Consider the following 23,748-nt stretch of genomic DNA (forward strand, 5'->3'; position numbering starts at 1 on the left):
CCCTATCATCTAGCAGACGTAAAATTAGGCGATAACCAGAGTTAACATTTATTTAGCACTTGTATGCCAGGCATTAGAGTTTTCTTTTTCTTTTACTAACTTATTTAATTCTCCTGGCAACTCTAGGGAGCAATGCTAATGTTCTTTTTTTTTTTTTTTTTTTAATGATTAGTTGGAAGATGGTATTGACAATGAGTCTTAAACAGTAACATAACAATGACTATATAAATTATTTGATCTACCAAATATCCCAAATACCAGCTCAGCATTTTTTAGTCAGAGCTTATACTTTTCTTACCACTTGGTGTCAGAGTTGTACTATTTGAATATAATGTTGCATTTGGACATCTTTTGGGGGGTACTTTTGTATTTTAAGTTTTTTGCTCTGTGTTTTAAGAATTTGTTAGAATATAACTGTTTTTTTGGAAGTCTCTGAGGAGAGAAAATGTTTTCTTTGTCTTCCTCTGATATTTTTAGGTTAAGCTGCATTTGCTACCAAATTAGAAGGAAAGGTTACAACCATGAGAAGTGCACACAGAATTTATGAGAGAATTCCTGGAGGCTCAAGCAACTTTTTTCTAATCTTTGCAGGAGATGGGAGTAAGTCAGTCTTTCAGATTAATTTGCTGTACAGGAACAAGTTGAATACTTCTCCCTCCTGGTGGAATCCAAGAGGACTTACCTCTCAAGTCTTATGTCGGATTGATCTCTAACTGATGGATCAGAGAAGTAGGATAAATACTAGATGAAAGGATCAAGCACTAAAATATGAAAACAGTGCTAAATGATGATCAGAAGTCATTTGTTAATTCATTCAACAAAGATGTATTGATCTCCTATAATGTGCTTCTCTTTCCAGCCAACCCTGGGCTTCTCTGTATGCCAGTGTTCCTCACACATCCTGGGTTTGGCAAAATTGCCTGTTATAGAGAGACTCAGTCCAGACTTATTATAGGGAAAAGAATCATCTTGGTGCCCAGAGAACTCAAGGTATTTTTTTCTTTTTTAAAAATTGTGGTAAAATATACATAACATAAAATTTACCATTTTGCCATCAAGCTATTCTTAAGATTCAACTGTTAGGTTCAAGGTTTTTGCTGTGAAATTTTAATGAAAATGGCATTCTAAGAATATGATTATTTACTCATATTATGCTTTATGTATCAAAAAACAGATATAAAGAATAAAGAATTAAGAAGTAGGTAAGGAAAAGAGATTCTGAAAAGTAGAGGGAGATTTCTGTGGTTACTTAGAGTGTGGAAGTGTGTAGGCTTTATGCTATTTTTTCTTTTAAAAAATTACTTTATTGACTGAAAAATATAATCTGATGTTTCAAAATTCAAAAACATAAAAAGATACATATGTATAGATGTTGGAAATCTTCTCACCACTGATCCCTTGTCACCTTGTTACTTTTGCCAGAAGCAACCAATAGTGTTGGCATTTAAAATTCTTTCCAGAGGTATTTTATTCATATGTATACAAAATATACATATTCTTTATGCCCACATCCTTTTTACTTTATGGGGCCATCTTTGCTCCTTACTTTTTTTATAACTTAATAATAGTGAACATCTTTCCATGTCATTACATAAAATTTTTTCTTGTTCTTTTTTGTCTTAATAGTATTTTGTGAGTTGTCAGGCAAAATTGTGAAAGATTTTGAAATGGAGAAAAAAGAAAGAAAAAAGATTACTGAGTGTCTTTTCAATGGAATACTAGACATTCTTTAGTGAACCCTCCCAGGTTACCTGATGCTGTAGTGGTCTGTTATCATTCATTGTCTTTAACAGAGCTCTTTTAAATGCTGTAAGTTGGAGGAAATTGAAAATAATAAAAATGAATTTTGTCTGGTGGAGAGAACTCCGCCTAAGAGACCCATTTTTATATCTATTAACAAATTATTTCAGCATTTTTGATAGCCTATATTTATGTCTGCTCTTTAGCTTCTTCTTTGAACCATTTGTAACATCTTTTTGGCTTCCTCATTAATCAATGAGTTAAATCTTTGATATGTTAATTTTTATTGGTATAATAGTCATAATTTTACCTTTAAAAAAATAATCCTTAAGAGTTTTGGTGATCATCCACTAAGATGCCCAGTGACAAAGCCAAATAAACTGCATTGCTAGAAAAGTGCACCTCGAGGCGCCTGGGTGGCTCAATCAGTTAAGCATTTGACTCTTGGTTTAGGCTCAGGTCATGATCTCTGGGTTGTGAGATTGAGCCCCGCGTGGGGCTCCACGCTCAGCACAGAGTCTGCTCAAGATTCTTTCTCCCTCTCCCTCCCCCTCTGCCCTTCCTATTCCTTCTGCTCACACATGCTCTCTCTTTCTCTTAAATAAATAAGTAAATGAATAAATAAATAAATATGCTCCTCATGGGTTATAAAAGCCCAGGCACAGCTTTTTGTGGATCCCAGAATAATCCCAAGTGAAAGTAGAATTTTAATTTGGCTGACTCTATTTCTCTAGCTTTTTCCTCTCTGCAAATTTTATGCTTTGTTTTTGTTTGGGGTTTGTGCATGACAACTCAGTATTCCCTATTGATGGCAGCAATGGGGGATTTGGTCTTATGGTATGGTAATTTCTGTAAATGCATGATAGATTTATTTTCTACTGGGTGAGAGATGATAGAAATTTGGTTTGTTAGTCTCTTTTTTTGTGTCTGTTTATTTTGAGTTCAAATCAAGTAAGAATTTTATGCTCACTGGGAAGGAGAACAGCTCTTTGATATCTACACTGGTGAGTTTTCGTATTTCTGTGTTTACTATTACCACATGGAACTGAAGCTGTAAGTTTGCTATGTGTCGTCTATATCTATGTGCCAGTGTATCTGAGTGTCTGTAATTTAGAAGGGCCTTTTCCTTATTTTGGGAATATGAAATGTTTTCTTATCTCTGGAGAATATTAATAAATTAGATTACACAATCTCTTAAAGAAGCTCTGTTCTGATTGAGTTATAGAGTTAAATAAGTGCTTGTGTAAACCAAATGTTCCTAAAACTCCCACAATACAACAAACAAATAAGCTAACATTACTCCTCTATAATGTTTAAAATTATAAAAATAATAAATCTGTGTGCAATAAAGTTGAATCATTTTTTGACACTTTAACATATATAATAATTCTTTGTAGTGTGCCAGTTTAAACATAGTTTCTAAAATCTTCAGGTAGCTTATACCCTTGAACTAATATTAACCTAATTTGTGTGCAATCACTGGATACCAAATAATTTCTAACTAAGAAGCAATTCTGAAATTTTGGTTACTAAACATTGTATTAAATTTATACACCTTTGTTTATATGCTTAATAGGCTATAGAGAGGGTAGATCTTTGGATCACATTAATGAATGTGATCATGTTTGCTACTCTAAGGGTGTATATAGCTGTAAAAATTGTTATGTGTGTTTATGAGCTTTGTTATTCTGCTACAATGCTTGTTTATGTTGATGAGTTTTCAATTACTTACTTTCTTCAATTGTATATGTGAAGCAGAAGTTAACTACTTTGGTTAAAAACTGTAATTACTGTAAGTGGTGGAAACTACTATGAATATTGGTGACAGAAAAATATAAATGTTTATGAGCTTTTTTTCAAAGAAAAAGAAAATAATTTTATCTTAATGCAGAGATTCTCAAACACTTTTGTCTCAGGATCTTTCAAATTCTGAAAACTTATAAGGAAAACTAATGAACTTTTGTCTAAGTAGGTTATATTTATCATTATTTACCATGTTAGAAATTAAAACTGAGAAATCTTTAAAATATTTGCTTCTTTTGAAAATAATAATGTTGAACTGATTGCATGTTAACCTAAAGAGCATATTTAATGAAAATAACTTTATTTTTAAAAAATTAAGAAGAATTGTTCCATTTAAAATTTTTATAAATCTCTTTGATATCTGGCTAATAGGATACAGCTTGATTCTCCTATTTCCTCTGCCTTCAACCTGAGATATCATACGTCATGTAACCTCTGGAAAGCTTAGTTGTACACTAATAAGAACACTGAAAAAGATGATTCTAAAGTGAAAATAACTTTATTTTTAAAAAATTAAGAAGAATTGTTCCATTTAAAATTTTTATAAATCTCTTTGATATCTGGCTAATAGGATACAGCTTGATTCTCCTATTTCCTCTGCCTTCAACCTGAGATATCATACGTCATGTAACCTCTGGAAAGCTTAGTTGTACACTAATAAGAACACTGAAAAAGATGATTCTAAAGTATCAGTTTGCTCTAGGATGTGAGAATTTGAAAGTGAATTTTATTTACCTTGGTTTATAACATCTGGGTGTGAAAAGAAGCTATGACATGGGTTAAAATTGGGATGCCTGGGTGGCTCAATCGGTTAAATGTCTGCCTTTGGCGCAGGTCATGATCCCAGGACCCTGGGATCCAGTCCCACATTGGGCTCTTTGCTCAGTGGGGAGTCTGCTTCTCTCTCTGCCTGCCGCTCCCCCTGCTTGTGCTCTCTCTCTCTCTGACAAATAAATAAATAAATAAATAAATAAATAAATAAATAAATAAAATAAAATAAAATAAAAAGTTAAAAAAAGAAATGGGTTAAAATTTGGCATAGTTCACTCAGTTTTGATGGGCTTGCTTCCTTGGTTTATTGATTGATGTCTTTGCCAAAAGGCAGTGTGAAAGGTTTTTCTTTATTTTCTGTGTAATCTGCCTGGATAATAGAGATTCTGTGTTTTATCAGAATAATTCTTACATTTTATATTGACTGTATATGTTCTTGAGTATTTAGGGAAAAAAAAAAACCCAAAAGAAAGTTTCATCATTTATAAAAGAGCTAAGGTTCTTTACATTCATATTCCTTTGTATTTGTTTTAAGATGTTTCATTATCACATCAATTAAATAGGTAACCAAGTGTTGTTTCTCAGATTCTCTGTGCTTTCTCCCCCATGGTGATCCAGTCTTAATTAAGTGCCCAAATCTCTTCTGACAACTCTTAATTTTGCCTTTCCAAGAATCCCTAAATTTACAAAAATAAAATTATCAAGATATCTTTTATATTTAAAACTATTTTCGAGACTTCCCAGAGGGTCCTAGAAAATCACAAACATTTGTTCTTTCACCTACATTATAAAAAAAGAGATGTTATAAATAAGGTTTGTGTGAGTTGCATGGTAAGAGTTTTCAATCAGCAGAGGCACTTAGACTTCTCTAGGTTAGGTTTGTAGAGGTAAGATAATATTATTAAAAATATTTCATAAATTGTATGTTTATGTAAGTCCCTGGTAATTTCTAAATGCCCTTGCGGTCCATAATATGTATATCATTGTTTTAATGTACTACTTACTAGACATAGGAGGAAGCTCTTTATCTTTCTTCTAAGCTATCTCTAACCCACAGTTTATTAGATTGTGTTTTTGTAAATGAAATGAAATATTTTAAAATGATATCTGATTCTCATGGACACCCTACTTGAATTAAAAATTCTCTTTTTTTTATTTAAATTTTTTTATTGTTATGTTAATCCCCATACATTACATCATTAGTTTTAGATATAGTGTTCCATGATTCATTGTTTGTGCATAACACCCAGTGCTCCATGCAGAACGTGCCCTCCTCAATACCCATCACCAGGCTAACCCATCCTCCCACCCCCCTCCCCTCTAGAACCCTCAGTTTGTTTTTCAGAGTCCATCGTCTCTCATGGTTCTTCTCCCCCTCCGATTTCCCCCCCTTCATTCTTCCCCTCCTGCTACATTCTTCTTCTTTTTTTCTTTCTTAACATATATTGCATTATTTGTTTCAGAGGTACAGATCTGAGATTCAACAGAATTAAAAATTCTCTTATTGAGAACTGAAAGTATAAAACTATTAGAAGAAAACATAGGTATAAATCTTTTTATGACTTTGGATTAAGCAATAGGTTCTTAGATACAACACCAAGGCACAAGCAATAAAAGAAAAAATGCCTAAATTGGAGTTTATCAAAATTAAAAATGATTGTGCTTCCAAGGACCCAAGAAAGTAAAAAGATAACCCACAGAATGGGAGAAAATAATTGCAAATCATTCATCTGATAAAGATCTAGTACCAAAAATATATAAAACATTCATATAATTCAACAATAAAAAGACAAACAAATTAAAAATAGGCAAAGGATGTGAACAGACAATTCTCCAGATGTGATATACAAATGGCCAATAAAGATGCTCAACACGCTCAACACCAGTAGTCACTGGGGAAATGCAAATCAAACTCACAATATGCTACCACTTCATACTCACTGGATATAATAAAAAAGACAGATGATGACAAGTGTTGGTGATGATGTAGAAGAACTGGAACCATTATCACTGCTGGTGGGAATGTGAAATGGTGCATCATTGGAAAACAGTATGGAAATTCAAGCTAAACATCGAGTTATCATACGACCTAGAAATTCCACCCTTAAGTATATACCCAAGAGAAATGAAGACAACTGTACACACAAAAACTTAGGCACAAGTGTTCGTTAACAGTGTTATTCATAATAGTGAAAAAGTAGTAACAATCCAAATGTCCACCAACTGATGAATGGATAAGCAAAATGTAGTATATCCATACAATTGTTTATTTAGCTACATAGAAATGAAATATGGATTCATGCTACGACATGATGAACCTTGAAAATATTATGGTAAATATTATGGTAAAGTCAGACACAGCAGGCCACATATTATATGGTTCAATTTATGTAAAATGTCCAGAATAGGTAAATCCTTAGAAGCAGAAGTAGATTAGTTGTTGCCAGAGGCTGGGGGGTGAGAGAAATGGAGAGCGACTGCTAATAGATAAGGTGTTTCTTTTTGGAGTGGTGAAAGTGTTTTGGAATTAGATGGTGGTTATGGTTGGACAACTTTGTGAATGTCCAGAGCTACTGAATCATATACTTTAAAAAGATGAGTTTTATGGTATGTGAATTATATCTCCAAGACAAAAATAAGGTTAAAAAATGCAATAAAAACTTTCCTGAGTGTCTTTACTTTTCATGGAAAAATATTGTTTGCATATATTCGATAAGAATCTATCCTCTTGGGGGCACCTGGCTGGCTCAGTCAGTAGAGCATGTGACTCTTGAGCCCCATGTTGGGCGTGGAGATTACTTAAAAAAAAAAAAGTGAATAAAATTCACTACTTATGGAAGAAATGCCTATAAAACCATCCACAGAAACCTGGCCTAGTGCCTACTTTATAGTATCCCAGGTCACAGTTGGTAAGGAAGGTTATTTAGGCCAGAAACCAAAGAGAATGTTTGGGACCTCAAGAAAGAAATTCGCCAAATTTATAAATATTGCAGGTGTATATGGTAAAGAGAATTTCCTGGGTTTTGTTTCATAGTCTAGAGATAGCAAAAGAGAGTCCTTTAGAAGTTCAGTCCAAGATTCCTCATGAAAACTTCCAGGCAGAAGTTAATATGGTGGTCTTAGTACTGTTCAATACTGTGTGACTATAGATTTGCAAAACAATCTCAAGGAGGTCTATATGGTTAATTAATACTTGCTGCATCTATGTAAATAATTAGGCCCAAACTAATGAGACTAGCCCTTTTTTATGTGTACAGAAGTAATTTTTGAGATTATTATGATTACAAGGGGGGCAAAGGAGATTGTTAGAGAAAATCTTTTAAATGGGCAAAAAAGAGATTACTGGGTTTATTTTCAATGAATATTAGGTGTTGTCTAGTGTATCTTTCCAAGTTTTCTTTTTCTACAGGGTTTTTCACATTTTATTTTCTTTAATTGAGCTATTTCATAACTCTGAAGTTGTAGAAAGCAGTAATTCAAATGTGTTTTTTTTTAAATCACAAATACAAGAGAAGTAACAATAAACACCACAGAAATCCAAACAATTTTGAGAACATTATGAAAAACTATATGGCAACAAATTGGACAACCTAGAAGAAATGGGTAAATTCCTAGAAATATGTAACCTACCAAAACCGAGACAGGAAGAAACAAAATTTGAACAGACTGATTACCAGCAAAGAAATTGAATCACTAATCAAAAAATGCCCAACAAACAAAAGCCCAGGACCAGATGGCTTCACAGATGAATTCTACCAAACGTTTAAAGAAGAGTTAATACCTATTCTTTACAAACTATTCCAAAAAATAGAAAAGAGAGGAAAGCTTCCAAATTCATTCTATGAGGCCAGCATTACCCTGATACCAAAATGAGATAAAGACCCACAAAAAAAGAGAACTACAGGCCAATATTTCTGATGAATATAGGTTCAAAAATCCTCCACAAAATACTAGCAAACTGAATCCAATAATACATTTAAAAAAAAATCATTCACCACGATCAAGTACGATTTATTCCTGGGTTACAAAGGCAAAGGTGGTTCAATATTCACAAATCAATCAACATGATACATCACATCAATAAGAGAAAGGATAAGAGCCATATGATCATTTAAATAGATGCAGAAAAAGCATTTGACAAAGTACAATATCCATTCATGATAAAAACCCTCAACAAAGTCGGTTTAGAGGGAGCCTACCTTAACATAATAAAGGCTATATATGAAAAACCTACAGCTAACATCATCCTCAGTGGGGAAAAACTGGGAGCCTTTCCCCTAAGGTCAGGAACATGGCAAAAATGTCCGCTCTCACCACTTTTATTCAACATAGTACTGGAAGTCCTAGCCACAGCCATCAGACCACAAAAAGAACTAAAAAGCATCCAAATTAGTAAGGAATAAGTAAAACTTTCACTTTTTGCAGATGACATGATGCTATATATATAGCAATCCCAAAAGACTCCACCAAAAAATTGCTAGCCCTGATAAATGAATTCAGTAAATCTCAGGACACAAAATCAATCTACAGAAATCTGTTGCATTTCTATACACCAATAATGAAGCAGCAGAAAGAGAAATTAAGAAAACAATCCCATTTACAATTGCATCCCAAATAATAAGATACCTAGGAATAAACCTAATCAAAGAGGTGAAAGACCTGTACCCTGAAAACTATAAAATAACACTGATGAAAGAAATTGAAGATGACACAAAGACATGGAAAGACATTCGTGCTCATGGATTGGAAGAACAAATATTGTTAAAATGTCTATACTACCCAAAGCAATCTACACATTTAATGCAATCCCTATCAAAATACAAACAGTATTTTTCATAGAACTAGAACAAACAATCTTAAAATTTGTATGGAACCACAAAAGGCCCTGAATAGCCAAAGCAACTTTGGAAAGGAAAAGCAAAGCTGGAAGCATCACAATTCCAGACTTCAAATTTTATTACAAAGCTGGAGTAATCAAACAGTATGGTACTGGCACAAAGGTAGACACACAGATCAATAGAACAGAGTAGAGAACCCAGAAATAATCCCACACTTACATGGTCAAATTAATATTTGACAAAGCAGGAGAGAATATCCAGGGGAAAAAAGACAGTCTCTTCAACAAATGGTGTTGGGAAAACTGGACAGCAACACACAGAAGAATGAAACTGGACCATTTCCTTACACCATACCCAAAAATAAATTCAAAATGGTCTAAGGAGCTAAATGTGAGGCCTGAAACCATAAAAATCCTAGGAAAGAGCAAAGACAGCAATTTCTCTGACATCAGCAGTAGCAACTTTTTTTCTAGATAGGTTCCCTGATGCAAGGGAAACAAAAGCAAAAATAAACTATTAGGACTATAACAAAATAAAAAGCTTCTGGATAGTGAAGGAAACAACAAAACTAAAAGGCAGCCTATGGAATGGGAGAGGATATTTGCAAATGACATATCCGATAAAGGGTTAGTATCTAAAATATATAAAGAACTTATAAAATCCAACACCCAAAAAACAAAAAATCCAATTAAAAAATGGGGAGAAGACACAAACAGATATTTCTCCAAAGAAGACATACAGATGGCTGACATATGAAAAGATGCACAACATCACTTATTATCAGGGAAATGCAAATCAAAACTACAATGAGCTATAATCTCACACCTGTAAGAATGGCTAAAATAAAAAAACACAAGAAATATCATGTTGGTGAGGATGTGGAGAAGAAAGAACCCTCTTGCACTGTTGGTGGGAATGTAAACTGGTACAAGCACTCTGGAAAACTCTATGGGGGGTTTCTCAAAAAGCTAAAAATAGAACTATCTTATGATCCAGCAATCAGACTACTGGGTATTTACCCAAAGAATACAAAAACACTAATTCAAAGAGATATATGCACTGCTATGATGCAGCATTATAGCAGTGTTACAATAGCCAAGATGTGGAAACAGCCCACGTGTTCATCAACTGATGAATGGATAAAGAAGATGTGGTGTATATATATGTACAATGGAATATTATTCAGCTATAAAAAGAATGAAATCTTGCCATTTGCAACAACATGGAGCTAGAGAGTATAATGCTAAGTGATATAAGTCAGTTAGAGAACGACAAATATATGATTTCATTCCTATGTGGAATTTAAGAAACAAAACAAACAAGCAAAGGGGAAAAAGCACTCGAGAGAGACAAACCAAGGAACACAGACTCTTAACTATAGAGAACAAACTGATGGTTACCAAAGGGGAGGGGCGTGGGGAATGGGTGAAATAGGTGATGGGGATTAAGGAGAGCACTTGTGATGAGCACTGGGTGATTAAAATAAAAACTTAAAAAATGTGGGGTTTTGGGCACCTGGGTAGCTCAGTACAACTCTTGATCTCAGCTCAGGTCTTGATCTCAGGGTCATGAGTTCCAGCCCACATTGGGCTCCACTCAGCCTACTTAAAAAAGAAAATAATAAAAAAATAAAATTTTTTAAAAATGTTTTTTTTTATTTTTCTGGTAGAGGTCAGTTTTGCATCTATTAGTGAATTCACTTTAGCATTCTTGATTGCTTATATAGGTACCTGCTCTTTGGCTTCTCCTTTGAACTGGTTGTAACATCTTAATCATTCTCTCATTAATGAATATGTTAAGTAAAATATTTGATACATATTTATTGTACATATTTGTACAAGATTCATGATTTTACCTTTGTTACAATGTGCTGGGATAATGAATCAGAAAATGTTTCTTTTTTTCGTTCTTTTTATTTGAGTATAGTTGACACACATTACTACATTAATTTCAAGTGTACAACATAGTGATCTGACAAGTTTATACACTCTGCTGTGCTCTCCAGAAGTGTAGCTACTATCTGTTATCATATAATGCTGTTACAACATCATTGACTATATTCCTTATGCTGTGTTTTTTATTCCCATGACTTATTCATTCCATAACTGGAAACCTATATTTCCCAATACTCTTTACCCAGATAGTGTTTCTTTTGTATTAACTAACAGTTTGTTTGGGAATTGTACTCTATGGAGCTAGAAGTTCACCCTAAGGAATGACTTTAGTGGGAATTATCTGGCAGTGTTGGAGGAGGGAAGTGCCATCTGTGCCTGTGACAAGACCAGGGCACAAGGCAACTTTTTGAGACATGAGGTAAAAACATGCTGGTGTTAATTTGGAGTGAGGTGCAGTTTGCCTGTTTAAGTTAGCAGATGGAATATTCTCACTAGGAACTTCTTTGGGACCTTGAGTTGATCTAGTGGCTGCTAGCACAGACATGTCATTCTAGACAAGCTTACATACTCACACATTTGATGGATTAGGCAATAGTCCAGAAAATGTAAGATGCAAGAAAATGTTTGGTAAGAGATTGTTTACATTTTTCTGGCTAAAGAGGGAGATTAGCACTTTTGAAGCAGGAATGTTTCCTTACAGAGGGATTTTAACTAAATAAAAGGAGTGTAGAACATTTTTGGGGTGGGTGGAAGAGATTCTTGAATAGATTAATGTTGGCTACTGGTCAAGAAAACATTACAAATTCCTGTACTGTTTATGCTCATGGTCATTCTCCAGATCCTATACAACATAAAGTTTAATGTTAAAGAGGGAAAGAAAGCTGATGTTATACTTCTTTGGGCCTTTTGGTTGGAGGTATTAATCAAAAGGTAATAAAATCAAAGTAAACTGAGTAGAGCCTTTGTACTCAAAGCTGATTCTGATAAAGAGGAGGACAGAAACTTTGGTAGCTAGCACATAATGTACAAGTAGCTCAAGGGTGGCAGAATCTGAAAAGAGATTGCTATTGTTTGTGGAAGTGATCCTTAGAAGAATAAAGAGTTGATGAATTTAAACTTGTATTACTTTTGGAAAAAAAAAAAAAGGAAGAAAAGAAAAAAAGTGGAGCTGAATCAGTACCCACATTTTGCCACCTCTTGGCACTCCAGCCAGAAAGTGTAGAAGACTTGGGAACTTCTTTAGAGTGGATGGGAAGGCTTGACCTGTGTCTAAGTAGATAGAAGGTTGGGGGACTGGAGGTTTGTAATATCTATAATGATCTGCTATCCTCATTTCTAGTTTGTTGAATGTTATCACCAGGTACATTAGTCCCCCTGTACTTTTGGCCTGGGCCTGTGTGGGGGTTGCTCAAACTTCTCAAGCTTTAGAAAGCAGTGAGTAGAAAAGTAGGGAATCATGGCACCAGTGCGTGGGGTGGGGTGGATTCAGCATGCACAGAAGTTTCTATCATGGCTGAAGCTGAAATGAGAAGAGGGACAAGGGGGTACCAAAGTGTCTGCTACAATAGCTTCTTTGTTCTCTGGTAGGATGCTTTTTGAAGTCTATCTTGTCTGATATTAATACAGCCACTCCAATCTTCTCATGATTATTATTTGCATGGCATGTCTTTTCCTTCCATTTCCTTTCAACCTGTGCCTTTATATTTAAAGTGCATCTCTTGTAGACAGCATATTGTTGGGTCTTACTTTTTTGTTCATTCTAACAATCTGTGCCTTTTAATTGGAGTATTTAGTTCATTAACATTTTTTTAAAGTAGGCTCAAACCCAGCATGGAGCCCAATGTGGGGCTTGAAGTCACAACCCTGAGATCAAGATCTGAGCTGAGATCAAGAGTCAGACACTTAACTGACTGAGCCACCAGGCACCCCAGTAGTTCATTAACATTTAATGTAATTATTGATGTGGTTGGACTTAGAGTTGCTATTTTATTATTTATTTTCTGTTTGTGTCCTCTATTATTCCTCTGTTCTTCTTTGTCTGCCTTCTTTTTGATTATTTGAATCTTTTAAAAAATTTTATTTTATTTATCTATTGACTTTTTAGCTAGACCTCTTTGCTTTATATATATATAATGCTGCTTGACATAAAAATGTAAAACCATACCATACAATTTTATAGATCAATTAACTACTTCCTTTTCCATCCTTTATGCTATAGATGTCATATGGATAACATCTACATATATTATAAACTGCATGAGACAATATTATATTTGCTTTAAATAGTCATAGTTTTTAAAAGAAGAATAAGAGTCTTCTATATTTATCCATAGCAATCATTTCTAAAGCTCTTTATTTCTTTCTGAAGATTGGAGTTTCCATTTGGTTTCACTTTTTTCAGCCCATGGAATTTTTGGTTTTTACATTTCTTGTAGTTCTTTTGGTTTTCTGTTGCATAAAAATATCCTTATTTTATTTTTAACTTTATACTTGAAACACATTTTCATTGGAAAAAGAATTACGAATTGACAGTGTATTTTTTTCTTTCAGCACTTTAAACATTGTTTTACTGTCTTCTGATGTCTACAGCTTCTGATGAGAAGTCAGTTCATAGTCAAATAGTTTGCCTGTATTGCAATGTATCATTTTTCTTTGACTGCTTTAAAGATGTTCTCTTTATTGTTGCTTTTTAGCAGTTTGCCTATGATGGGTCCGGGTGTGGTTTTCTTTGTATCTCTCCTTTTGAGCATCTTGAATCTGTAAATTTTTGTCTTTCACCAGATTTGGAAGCTTTTGGCCATTATATTTCAAATATTTTTTCTCCCTCTCTCTTTCTATGCTTTCCTCTGGGGACTCTGACACATGTATGTTAGACTTCTGTTATTGTTCTAAAGTTTTTAAAGACTTGATAATATAAAACAACAACAACAACAAAATCTTTGTCCTTCAGATTGGATAATTTCTACTGACCTATCTTCAAGTTCACTTATTCTTTCTTCTATCATATCCAATTTTACATTAAGCACACCAAGGAGGTTTTATTTTCAAAATTGCATTTTTGTTAGTTCATGATTTTCCTTCTGGTTCTTTTTTTTGATAGTTTCTATTTTTTTTGTGCTGAGATTCTTATGTTTTTATTAATACAAGAATATTTTCTTTGATTTCAATGAACAGAATTATAAAATCTGCTTTAAAATTCATGTCTGCTAATTTGAACATCTAGATGATTTTGAAATTGGTCTTGACTAATGGTCTTGTCTCTTGAAAATGGGTCACACTTCCTGATTCTTCATAAACTGAGCAATTTTGTATTGTATCTTGGACATTGTAGAATGTTACATAGTGAGACTCTGTATTTCTCCAAAGATTGTTCATTATATTTTTAAGTGGAAAATTAACTTGGTCAAACTCAAACTAAATGCCTTTTCTTGGGCAGCAGCTCGTCTTTGTTCATTCCTTTTGTCCTTAGCTGAGGTTCTGGAGTCTGCCCCATTCACGTATGGTTCAGAGACTGGAACAGAATTTATAAACAGAATTCAGGGCTTTCCTTTCTGGTTTACTTCTTTTTCAGCACCCACCCTCCCAACCTTCCAGGATCTGTGGCTGCTCTAAATTCCATCCTCTGATTCTTCAGGCCAGAAAGACTGTTTTGTATTAGAGTTTTAGACACACTGTGTAGTGCTAACTTCAGCCTGTCCTCAGGGTAAAATCTGTAGTGATGGGAAACTCATCTGTTTTGATCCTTCCAAGTTTTGATTCTTCCAGAATCCACTTGTTCTCTTTTTTTTGTTCACTTTCCAGTGACTTCACTTTCCTGTTTTTGCTTTTTTTTGGGGGGATCTGAGGTTTGTTGTTGTTATTTATGAAAGGATTGGGCCTGATAGGCACTTACTTAACTATCTGAGACATATTCCACATATACCTATCTTAGTGGGATTGAGTCCAATTCCCCAAATAGTAAACTAAACATTTTATTGACTTTTTCGTTCTCCATCTCATTTTCCCCACTTTTTCACACATGCTTCCTAAACTACCCATACCAAGTTTTTCTCTCAGGGCCTAATGCAGAGGTGACATAAATTAAGATTCACTTATTTATTAAATTATTTGGTCATTCACATTATTTAATTTAATCCTCCCAACAGCCCTTAGAAGTACAGTGAGAAGAACTTAAGCATTATCTCTAGTCTATATATGACTGAATTCTAGTGAGATTGTATTATGCCTATAAGATATTCAATAAGTGGCAGAATCTAACTTCAAAGCTAGATGTGTCAGATACTAAAATTTTATAGCACTGTGTGTTTTGGATTCGTAACTTTACCTCTCTTGTCCTTGTTTTCTCTTATGTACAATGGGTATACTAAAGTATGTTAACACATAGGATTATTGTGTTGGTTAGATGAGATATTGTGGATATAGAACATACCAACAAAATATTAGTTATTATATCAGTTAGCTTTCACTATGTGATAAACAATCTCAAATTTCCAGCAGTTCACAATAATAAATATCTATTTCTTATTCACATTCATATCATCAGCTACTGGTCGGATGTTGTGATTGTTCTCCAGACTGCAGGCTGAATTTCCTCCACATACCGCCTTATTTTGGGAGTTAAACTAAAGGAAAACCTTATGCACAACATGCTTTTCTGATGTTAGAGGGCACAGGAGATAGGAGGCTTTTGGAATCTTGCAATTCCTTTAAAAGCTTCTGTTTGGAAGAGAGACATAGCAAATATTCCATTGGCTAAAGCAAGTCAGATGTCCAAGCTCAAGGTCCATGGGGGTGAGAGGGGATGGGGAAACATTTTATTCATAAAGGAGGGAGTGAATAATTGCAAACAATAATACAATCTGCCACAGATATAATAATCATTTTTGCTTTTATGGTATACAGTTACGATTTTCCAGCAACTGGAGTAGAAGATGGATCATAAAAAAGACATGGCAAGGGTACAAGAGAGTATTTTATTAAATGCCAAAAGGAAAGTTTAGACAAAAGCTGCTATGGATATTCAGAGAGAGCTAATGTGTGGACCATGAGTACTGAAAAAGGTCTTATAAATGAGAGAGGGCTTGAGCTGGGTCTTGAGAGATGATTAGGATTTAGATAAAAGTGATTCTAACCAGTTGTAACAGGATGAGAAAAGTATAGAGGTGGACTACTTGTTATTGGGGTGCTTTTGGTGAGAGTAATCACTGAAGGTGGGCTGGACAGCCTGGTTGTCAAGCAAGAGACAAAAGGAAGACTTTAGGAAATTTTGAGCAAGATCCAGAATTGAAAGTTATGTTTTGGAAAGATTGGCCTGGCTATCCTGTAGGAGGGAAGATGGGCGGCAGAGAGTATTTCTCCAGCATTATACACAGCAGCCATTCTTCTTTCTTCAAAGTTGTACACTGGCTCTGTGAGACAAGTATGTAACAAAAATGTGGTGAGCATGACAAATATTTCTTCAATGCAGACTTGACTCCCACTAGTAAGAAAATGAAAATTGTCTTGTTTTTCTCTGAATCTCCTGTTTGACCAAATAAAGCTCATGCTTTGGTATAAGACAATACTTCCCACACAAAAACATAATTAAAGTAACATATCAGATAGGCTGGATGTACAATGAAACATTGCAAACTGGATGAAAATATTTGTGCACTATCATTTTATTTTGCTTTTGAACTAACCAAGGAAAGACAATTTGAACACAATTTTCTGTTGTGCACTTAAAAATAGAGAAACAATTTCTAAAATTTTCCATCTTTAAATTCCTTAGTAAAATACAATGCCCAGAAGCTTTTGGAAAGCAGTGACAGTGGCTGTGGTAAGATTTCTACCTATTATTTTATTCTATTATTTTTCTATTTTTGTTGTTTTTGGTTCATTAATGGCCTCTGATAAATATTTTTTGTGCTAACATTGCTTTATTTTGGATTTGAAAATTAGTAACAGGTTCAGATGAGATTATTTGATTTTCAAAATTGGGTTTATGACTTAGCTAAGTGAAAAAAAAAAGTAATGTATGTACTTATCAACCCTTAAGCCAATCACCGAAAAATTAAGATTTCATATCTATTGGGTCATTATTATTTATGTCATGAGACTACATTACCTCATAATGAATATGACATCGAAAGTAGGTGTCACAGGAGAAAAGCATTTAAAAATATGTAAATTAACATCTGTAATCTTTGAGAGTAGAATTGAGGGAGAGAGCAGAGACTGAAAATTTATTTAGCTTTTTCTTATGCAGGCACTGCATTAAGTGTTTTACTCATTTATTGTGGCAGTAACTGTATAAAGCATTTATTATCTTTATTCCTACTTAACAAATAAGGAAACTCAGTTTCTGCAAGGTAAAGGAGACTGCTTATGACCTCACAGCTAGTAGCAAGTAAAGCTGGTGCTCAACGACATGGGTGTCACCCAAGTGTCCAATCCCTTCTTACTACACATTGCTCCGCTCTCTTATTTCCTAATCCTGTGCTGGGAACTGGATTCAACACAGAACCTAGAATATCTGTTTTAGTTAATGGATGGTTTATATGTCAGTGATCTTGAATTTTAGTAGTTTATATTAAAAATATTGAATTAGTACCATAAGCCAAAGAATTAAATTTATAATTTGGCTCTTAAAAATAGTTACTTATTATAAAAACAATTTTAATAATAGTAATAATAAAATAGTAATAGTAAAAATAAACATTTAAAAGTGTCTGAATACTACAAAAAGTCATCTCCTATTTATCTATGTTCTCCTTTAGTCTTTGTCTATATGCACACGTGGTTTGGATACAGTTTGTTCTTTAATTTAGCATTTTAATAACTATTCCACCAAATGGACCTATTATCATTCATTAAACCATACCTGTATTGTTTAAAATTTAGGTTGTTTTCAATTTTCTACTATACTATAATAAACTTTTACATTGAAATAGGGCTGTCCTATTTCATTATGATTTCTTTAAGATAAATTTCTAATAGATACTGGGTCAAAGGGCAGCAGAATGAAAAATTAATACAAAATATTTTATGTAAGCAATATTTAAGCTTAATTGAATTGGAAATCACAATATGAAAGTATAATGTTGAAGTTATGATTGTGTCAAGGGTCCCCAAGACCAACCTCAGGGTTGATGATTTACTAGAAGGGCACACAGAACTCAGAAAAGCTGTTGTATTCATGGCTATGGTTTATTACAGTGAAAGGATGAAGACTGAAATCAGCACTGGGAAAATACACATGGCTAAAGTCCAGGTGAAACCAGGATCAAGCTTCCAGGTGTTGCCTCTCGGTGTCATTGTAGGTGAATGTCTTTTTCTCCCATCAATGATGTGTGACAACATGTGCGAAGTAGTGAACCAGAGAAACTATCTTGAGCCTTGGTATCCAGTATTTTTGTTGGGGATCAGTCAGTTGGGAATCAGTATTTTTATGTGCGGACCCAGACCCGCAAAGGTCAAACTGCTGCAGCATGGCCCAAAGCCTGAGGCACATAAAAACACTCTTATCGGACAGGATATTCCAAGGCAGAAGTTATTTCCCAGGAGCATCAAGAGACAGTGCTTTCTTTGGAATGTGCAGTGTTTGAGCAACAACCCAAGCCTGTTAAAATTAACCCTTTACTGGATATGGATGTAGAAATACTTCAAGAAACAGGATTTAAAAATCATGATATCATAATGTTAAAAGAGATTAATTATTAGTCCAAATTTTACTTTTTACAGCCTGGGTAGCTGTGGCTGAGAGCAGCTAAATTATTGGCCCATCACTCTGATAGTAATAGACAAAATGCATCAAGGATTAAGTAGGAGGCTTTCAATTATCTAAAACATTTTGGAAAAGTATACTGTTAAACACTTTTTCCTATTAAAATCCTATGCTATTTGTTCTCAGCTTTTAGAATGTAGAAATAATGCCTGTGGTGCTTATTTCTAATGCAGCTACCTGTGACCCAACTTTAGAGATTCTCATTTAGTAAATTTGGGTGGGACCCAGGATTTTGCATTTTTAACAAAGTACCCAGGTGATTTCTGATATTGGTGGGCCAAGGACTACACTTTGAGAAACACTGTTACACACTGATGACTGATAGTCTTCCCACATCCCAGATTAAATCATGCCATTGTTTGTTTGTTTGTTTGTTTGTTTGTTTCTTTTTTTTAAAGCTGGTGGCTCTTCGCTGTCTACCTAATTAAGCACCACTTTCTTCTGCCTGTCATTTCACTCTTTCACTAACTTCCACAATACAACCCCAAGGACGTTTTCTCTCACTATTCCCTAGAACCCTGTCAGAATTGAGCTTTTGCTACTTCCTGTAACAGTTTGTTGCATTTTTACCTTTATAATTTGTTCCTGTTGCTCACTCCCTGTATTATTACTCCTTGTTTTTGTCTACCTGGCATTCCTTTTCACCCTTCATCTTAGGGAATCTACCCTTCTTTCATTCCATGTGGTTGGCAGGGTTGGGGTGGGCAGGCAGGAGTGGTAGGGCTGTTAGCTACGTGTCAGCTGACTAGTGGACTGTGGGGTTGCATGTGACCCAGATCTGGCCAAATACAGTGCTCTGTCCCTCAGGCCAGGGATTTTTTTTTTTTTTTTTTTTTTTTTAGCATGATCCAATCTAGGACAATCAGTTAACTTCTGTGTGATTATATATATGGACACTGACGGGGAAGTCCTCTGTTTTCTTTGAATTTGCTGAACTGAGTAGTAGTTCTGGAGTTTCTGTGGCTGTATCCATCCTCTGTGACATTAGGGAAATCTGTCTCTAAAGAGAAACACTGAGACCCTCATACAAGGAGGGGTAGAGCCAAAATATGAAGAGAAATAGTAAACATAATTTGAGTTCTATTCCAGTGTTACCTGAGACCTGTCACCAGTCTCCATACCTGCTCTTTTCAGTTATACAAGCTAATAAATCCCTGGTTCCTGTTTTTGTCCAACCAATTTTTTTTTTTTTTTTTTTTAAGAGAGTGAAAGAGCTCACCAGCACATGGAGGGGAGGGGCAGAGGGAGAGGGGGAGAGAGAGAATCTTAAGCAGGCTCCATGTGGGGCTCAACCTCATGACCCTGAGATCATGACCTGAGCCAAAATCAAGAGTCAGATGCTTAACCAACTGAGCCACCCAGGCGCCCCCAACCAATTTTTTTTTTTAAACAACATAAATTTATTATCTTACAGTTCTGTAGGTCAGATGTCCACTGTGAGTCTCACAGAGCTAAAATCAAGGTGTCATTAGGTTTGCATTCCTATCTGGAGGCTCTAGGGGAGAATCCTTTTCCTTATTCATTTAGATTGTTGGCAGAATTCAGCTCCTTGCAGGTGTGGACTACAGTTGCCACCATTCCTAGCTGGCTGTCAGCTGACAGAATTCCCAGCTTCTGCAGCTGTCCACATGCCTTGTCTCATGAACACTTCCATCTTCAAAGCCAGCAGTTCTACCTTCTCCTTTGCCCAATCAATTTAAAATTTTTGAAATTTGTGATGATGGAGTTCTATATACATTTCCTTATTTAACATGTCCTTCTTGGTCCATTTCAAATGGGAAGTAGGACTGCTTGGCATGTAGCAGTTGCTCAATAAATGGAGTAATGGAAACCACTATGGATTGTGGTGCCTTAGATTTCACAGCTTTGTACTAAACATTTGTTGAATTTGGACAAGCCACACCCTCTGTGTCAGTTTTCTTATCTACAAACTGAGGAAGTTTAGTTAGAATATTTCTAAGGTCATTATTAACTCAAAACCTTTACATTTAAAAATGCAGTTCCTTCTATGAATTCTTTCCTGATTGCCACAACAGAGAACGATGTCTCCATCTTTTAAAAGTCCTGATATTTGTGGACTTCTTCTTTGCCTTATACAATTTTTCAGTTTTTTTTTTTTTTAAGATTTTATTTATTTATTTGACAGAGAGAGACATAGCGAGAGAGGGAACACAAGCAGGGGGAGTGGGAAGGGGAGAAGCAGGCTTCCCACGGAGCAGGGAGCTGGATGTGGGGCTCGATCCCAGGACACTGGGATCATGACCTGAGCTGAAGGCAGACGCTTAATGACCAGGCGCCCCCAATTTTTCACTTTTATAACATTCTTAGCAAATAGCTCTTTTGTCTTCCAGCTTTTTGTTTTGAAAAATTAAAAACTTAGAAGAACTGAAAGACAAGCATAATGCATATGTATCTATCTCTATATTATATATGTAACATATTTTGTATGTAAATATATGTAGTATATATATTTTATCTATGAATAATATATATGTATGTATGCACACACTTTTTTGCTGAACCATTTGAGGATAAGTTGAAGGCATCATGACAATCAACATGCATTTCCTAACATTCTTCTACCATTGTTAACATACCTAAGAAAACAATACTTTCATAATATCATCTAATTTACAGCTCATATTAGAATTTCCCCAACTGTACACAAAATAACTTTTTAGCTGTTTTTGCTTTTTGGATATGAACAAGGTTCATACATATTTTGTTGCCATGTCTCTTTAAATCTAGAACATTCCCTCTACCTTGTTTGGTTTTTCATGACATTGCAAATATCTTACATTCTGAATTTGTCTTATGATTTCCTTTTGATTAGGTTTAAATTAAATATTTCTGATGAGGCTGAATCACAGTTGAGTATACTTATTGCCTCACATTAGGAAGCTCAGTAAGTCAGTTTGTCTTACTATTGGTGGTGCAAAATATATAATCATTTAGTTAAGGGCAGACTGCCAGCTGGCTCCAATTTGAAGTTATATTTTCCTCTTTGAATTTAGTAGGCATTTTATGGGGTACTTAGAGACCATGTGAATATACTGTTTCCCATCAACCTTTAACCAATGGTTTTATCATCCATTAATGCTTCTTGCCCAAATCAGTTATTACACTGGGGAAGACAAAATGATTCGCTTAAGGAAATTCTTTCACCCTTTTACAATTATTAGCTGTCATTCCTCTATCAAGAAGAGTTTTTCTTCCCACCAACCTCCTGCCCTTCTTTTATCTCTCTCTTTCTTTTGTGTGCCATCAGGAACTATTTTTAATTTGACATGTTTTAATCCTTTACTGTTTGTGATCTTCTTTGATGCTCAGATTATCCCAGATTTAGCTAGTGGAAACCTTTTCCAATCAAGACATGACTTCACTAGTCTTTGAGCATTTCCTTGCCTTGTGGTGTAAGATCTTTGAGGTTCACCTTATGTTTTCTCTGCCCCAAACCTGGAACCAGTCACTTCTCTTTTAGTGTGAAATGATACTTCCATTAACATAGTCTAGGCTTCAGGGGTGCTCATTACCAATGGGATAATCATTGTTTCTAGGACTTTTCAGTGGAGAGAGCTAGGCATTTCTTTTTAAGAAGAATTATATCCTGAATTATACTGGATAGTACATCAAATAGTAATCCTGAATAATACAGCCAATTCAAATTTAGGGTTTTTACAAAAAGCTTCTTACATTTTTATTTCTTTTCTTCCATGTCAAGAATCCTGGTTCTCAATGACACTAAGAATTAAAGAGTTAGCATATCATAATTACTCATTTGCTTTATCCTGAATAACAATTTCAGAATAACACCATTGTCCACAATATGATTACTGAAAATGGTTAAAAAAAATTTTTTTTTTCAATTCTTTTCATCCTTAGGGTGTATCTCTGTAGAGATATGCAATCATATTTTGTTTTTATTTTTTAAAAAAGACTTATTTATTTGAGAGAGAGAGAGAGAGAGCACGCATATGTGTGTGGGGGTGGGGCAAAGGGAGAGGGAGAGGGAAAATCTCAAGCAGGTTCCATGCCCAGCGCTGAGCCCAACTTGGGACTCAATCCCAGGACCCTGAGATCATGACCTGAGCTGAAATCAAGAGTGGGAGGTTCAACGGACTGAGCCAACCAGGTGCTCTTTTTAAAAGTTACTTGGAGGGGCGCCTGGATGGCTCAGTCAGTTAAGCGTCTGCCTTCAGCTCAGGTCATGGTTTCGGGGTCCTGGGATCGAGCCCCTCATCAGGCCCCCTGCTCAGCGGGGAGCCTGCTTCTCCCTCTCCCTTTGCCTGCCGCTCCCCCTGCTTGTGTGCCTGAGCACATTCTTTCTCTCTGTCAAATAAATAAAATCTTAAAAAAAAGAAAGTTATTTGGAAAAGTTCTTTTCTGTGTGATTGTAGCTCCAATTGGATATAATTTTATTTTTATGTGTTAGAGATTGCTTTGTTTTAATTTAGTTTTAAAAATATTACAATTCACTGGGGCGCCTGGGTGACTCAATGGGTTAAGTGTCTGACTCTTGATTTCCACTCAGGTCGTGATCTCAGGATTGTGAGATCCACCTGGCCTTGGGCTCTGTGCTGGGCGTGAAGGGTGTTTAAGATTCTTTCTCTCCCTCTCCCTCTGCCCCTCCCTACTGCTCACACATGCGTGCACTCTCTCTCCCTCTAAAAAATAAATTAATTAAAAAAATATTACAACTCAAATTTAACATTTCAGGGTTTAATTTTGCTCTTGTTTAATATATATGCTTGTTATATATGTATAAAATTTTTTTTACAATGAAAATCTTGGATCGTAGTAACAATAATATGTTAACTTATTTACATTGTCCTACAATAGAACAGTTTCAGAGTTTTAATACAATATGACTACTAAGAGTACAATACTAAGTAAATATTTCTTTTCCTTTTGTCCATAGAATATATTCCACTGAGGT

The 23,748-nt window shown here is 34.9% G+C and overlaps 1 protein-coding gene and 1 long non-coding RNA gene across 6 annotated transcripts in view; both read left to right on the plus strand.

Annotated features, from left to right (window-relative positions):
• The window catches only part of FILIP1 (filamin A interacting protein 1), a 274,497-nt gene that overhangs the window by 45,622 nt on the left and 205,127 nt on the right, over positions 1–23,748 (plus strand). For all 5 annotated transcript variants that reach the window (XM_036094072.2, XM_036094073.2, XM_078055077.1 and 2 more), the window contains exons 2-3: positions 478–600; positions 860–990. In XM_036094072.2, coding sequence (XP_035949965.2) covers positions 522–600; positions 860–990 — 210 coding nt within the window. In that variant the 5' untranslated portion in view covers positions 478–521. The remainder of the gene's footprint in view (positions 1–477; positions 601–859; positions 991–23,748) is intronic.
• The window catches only part of LOC118536862 (uncharacterized), a 29,247-nt gene continuing 23,755 nt past the window's right edge, over positions 18,257–23,748 (plus strand). Inside the window, exon 1 of the long non-coding RNA XR_004917858.2 lies at positions 18,257–18,344. This is a non-coding gene — a long non-coding RNA (uncharacterized LOC118536862). The remainder of the gene's footprint in view (positions 18,345–23,748) is intronic.

The sequence above is a fragment of the Halichoerus grypus genome, chromosome 9 (assembly GCF_964656455.1).
Source record: "Halichoerus grypus chromosome 9, mHalGry1.hap1.1, whole genome shotgun sequence".
NCBI lineage: Eukaryota > Metazoa > Chordata > Mammalia > Carnivora > Phocidae > Halichoerus > Halichoerus grypus.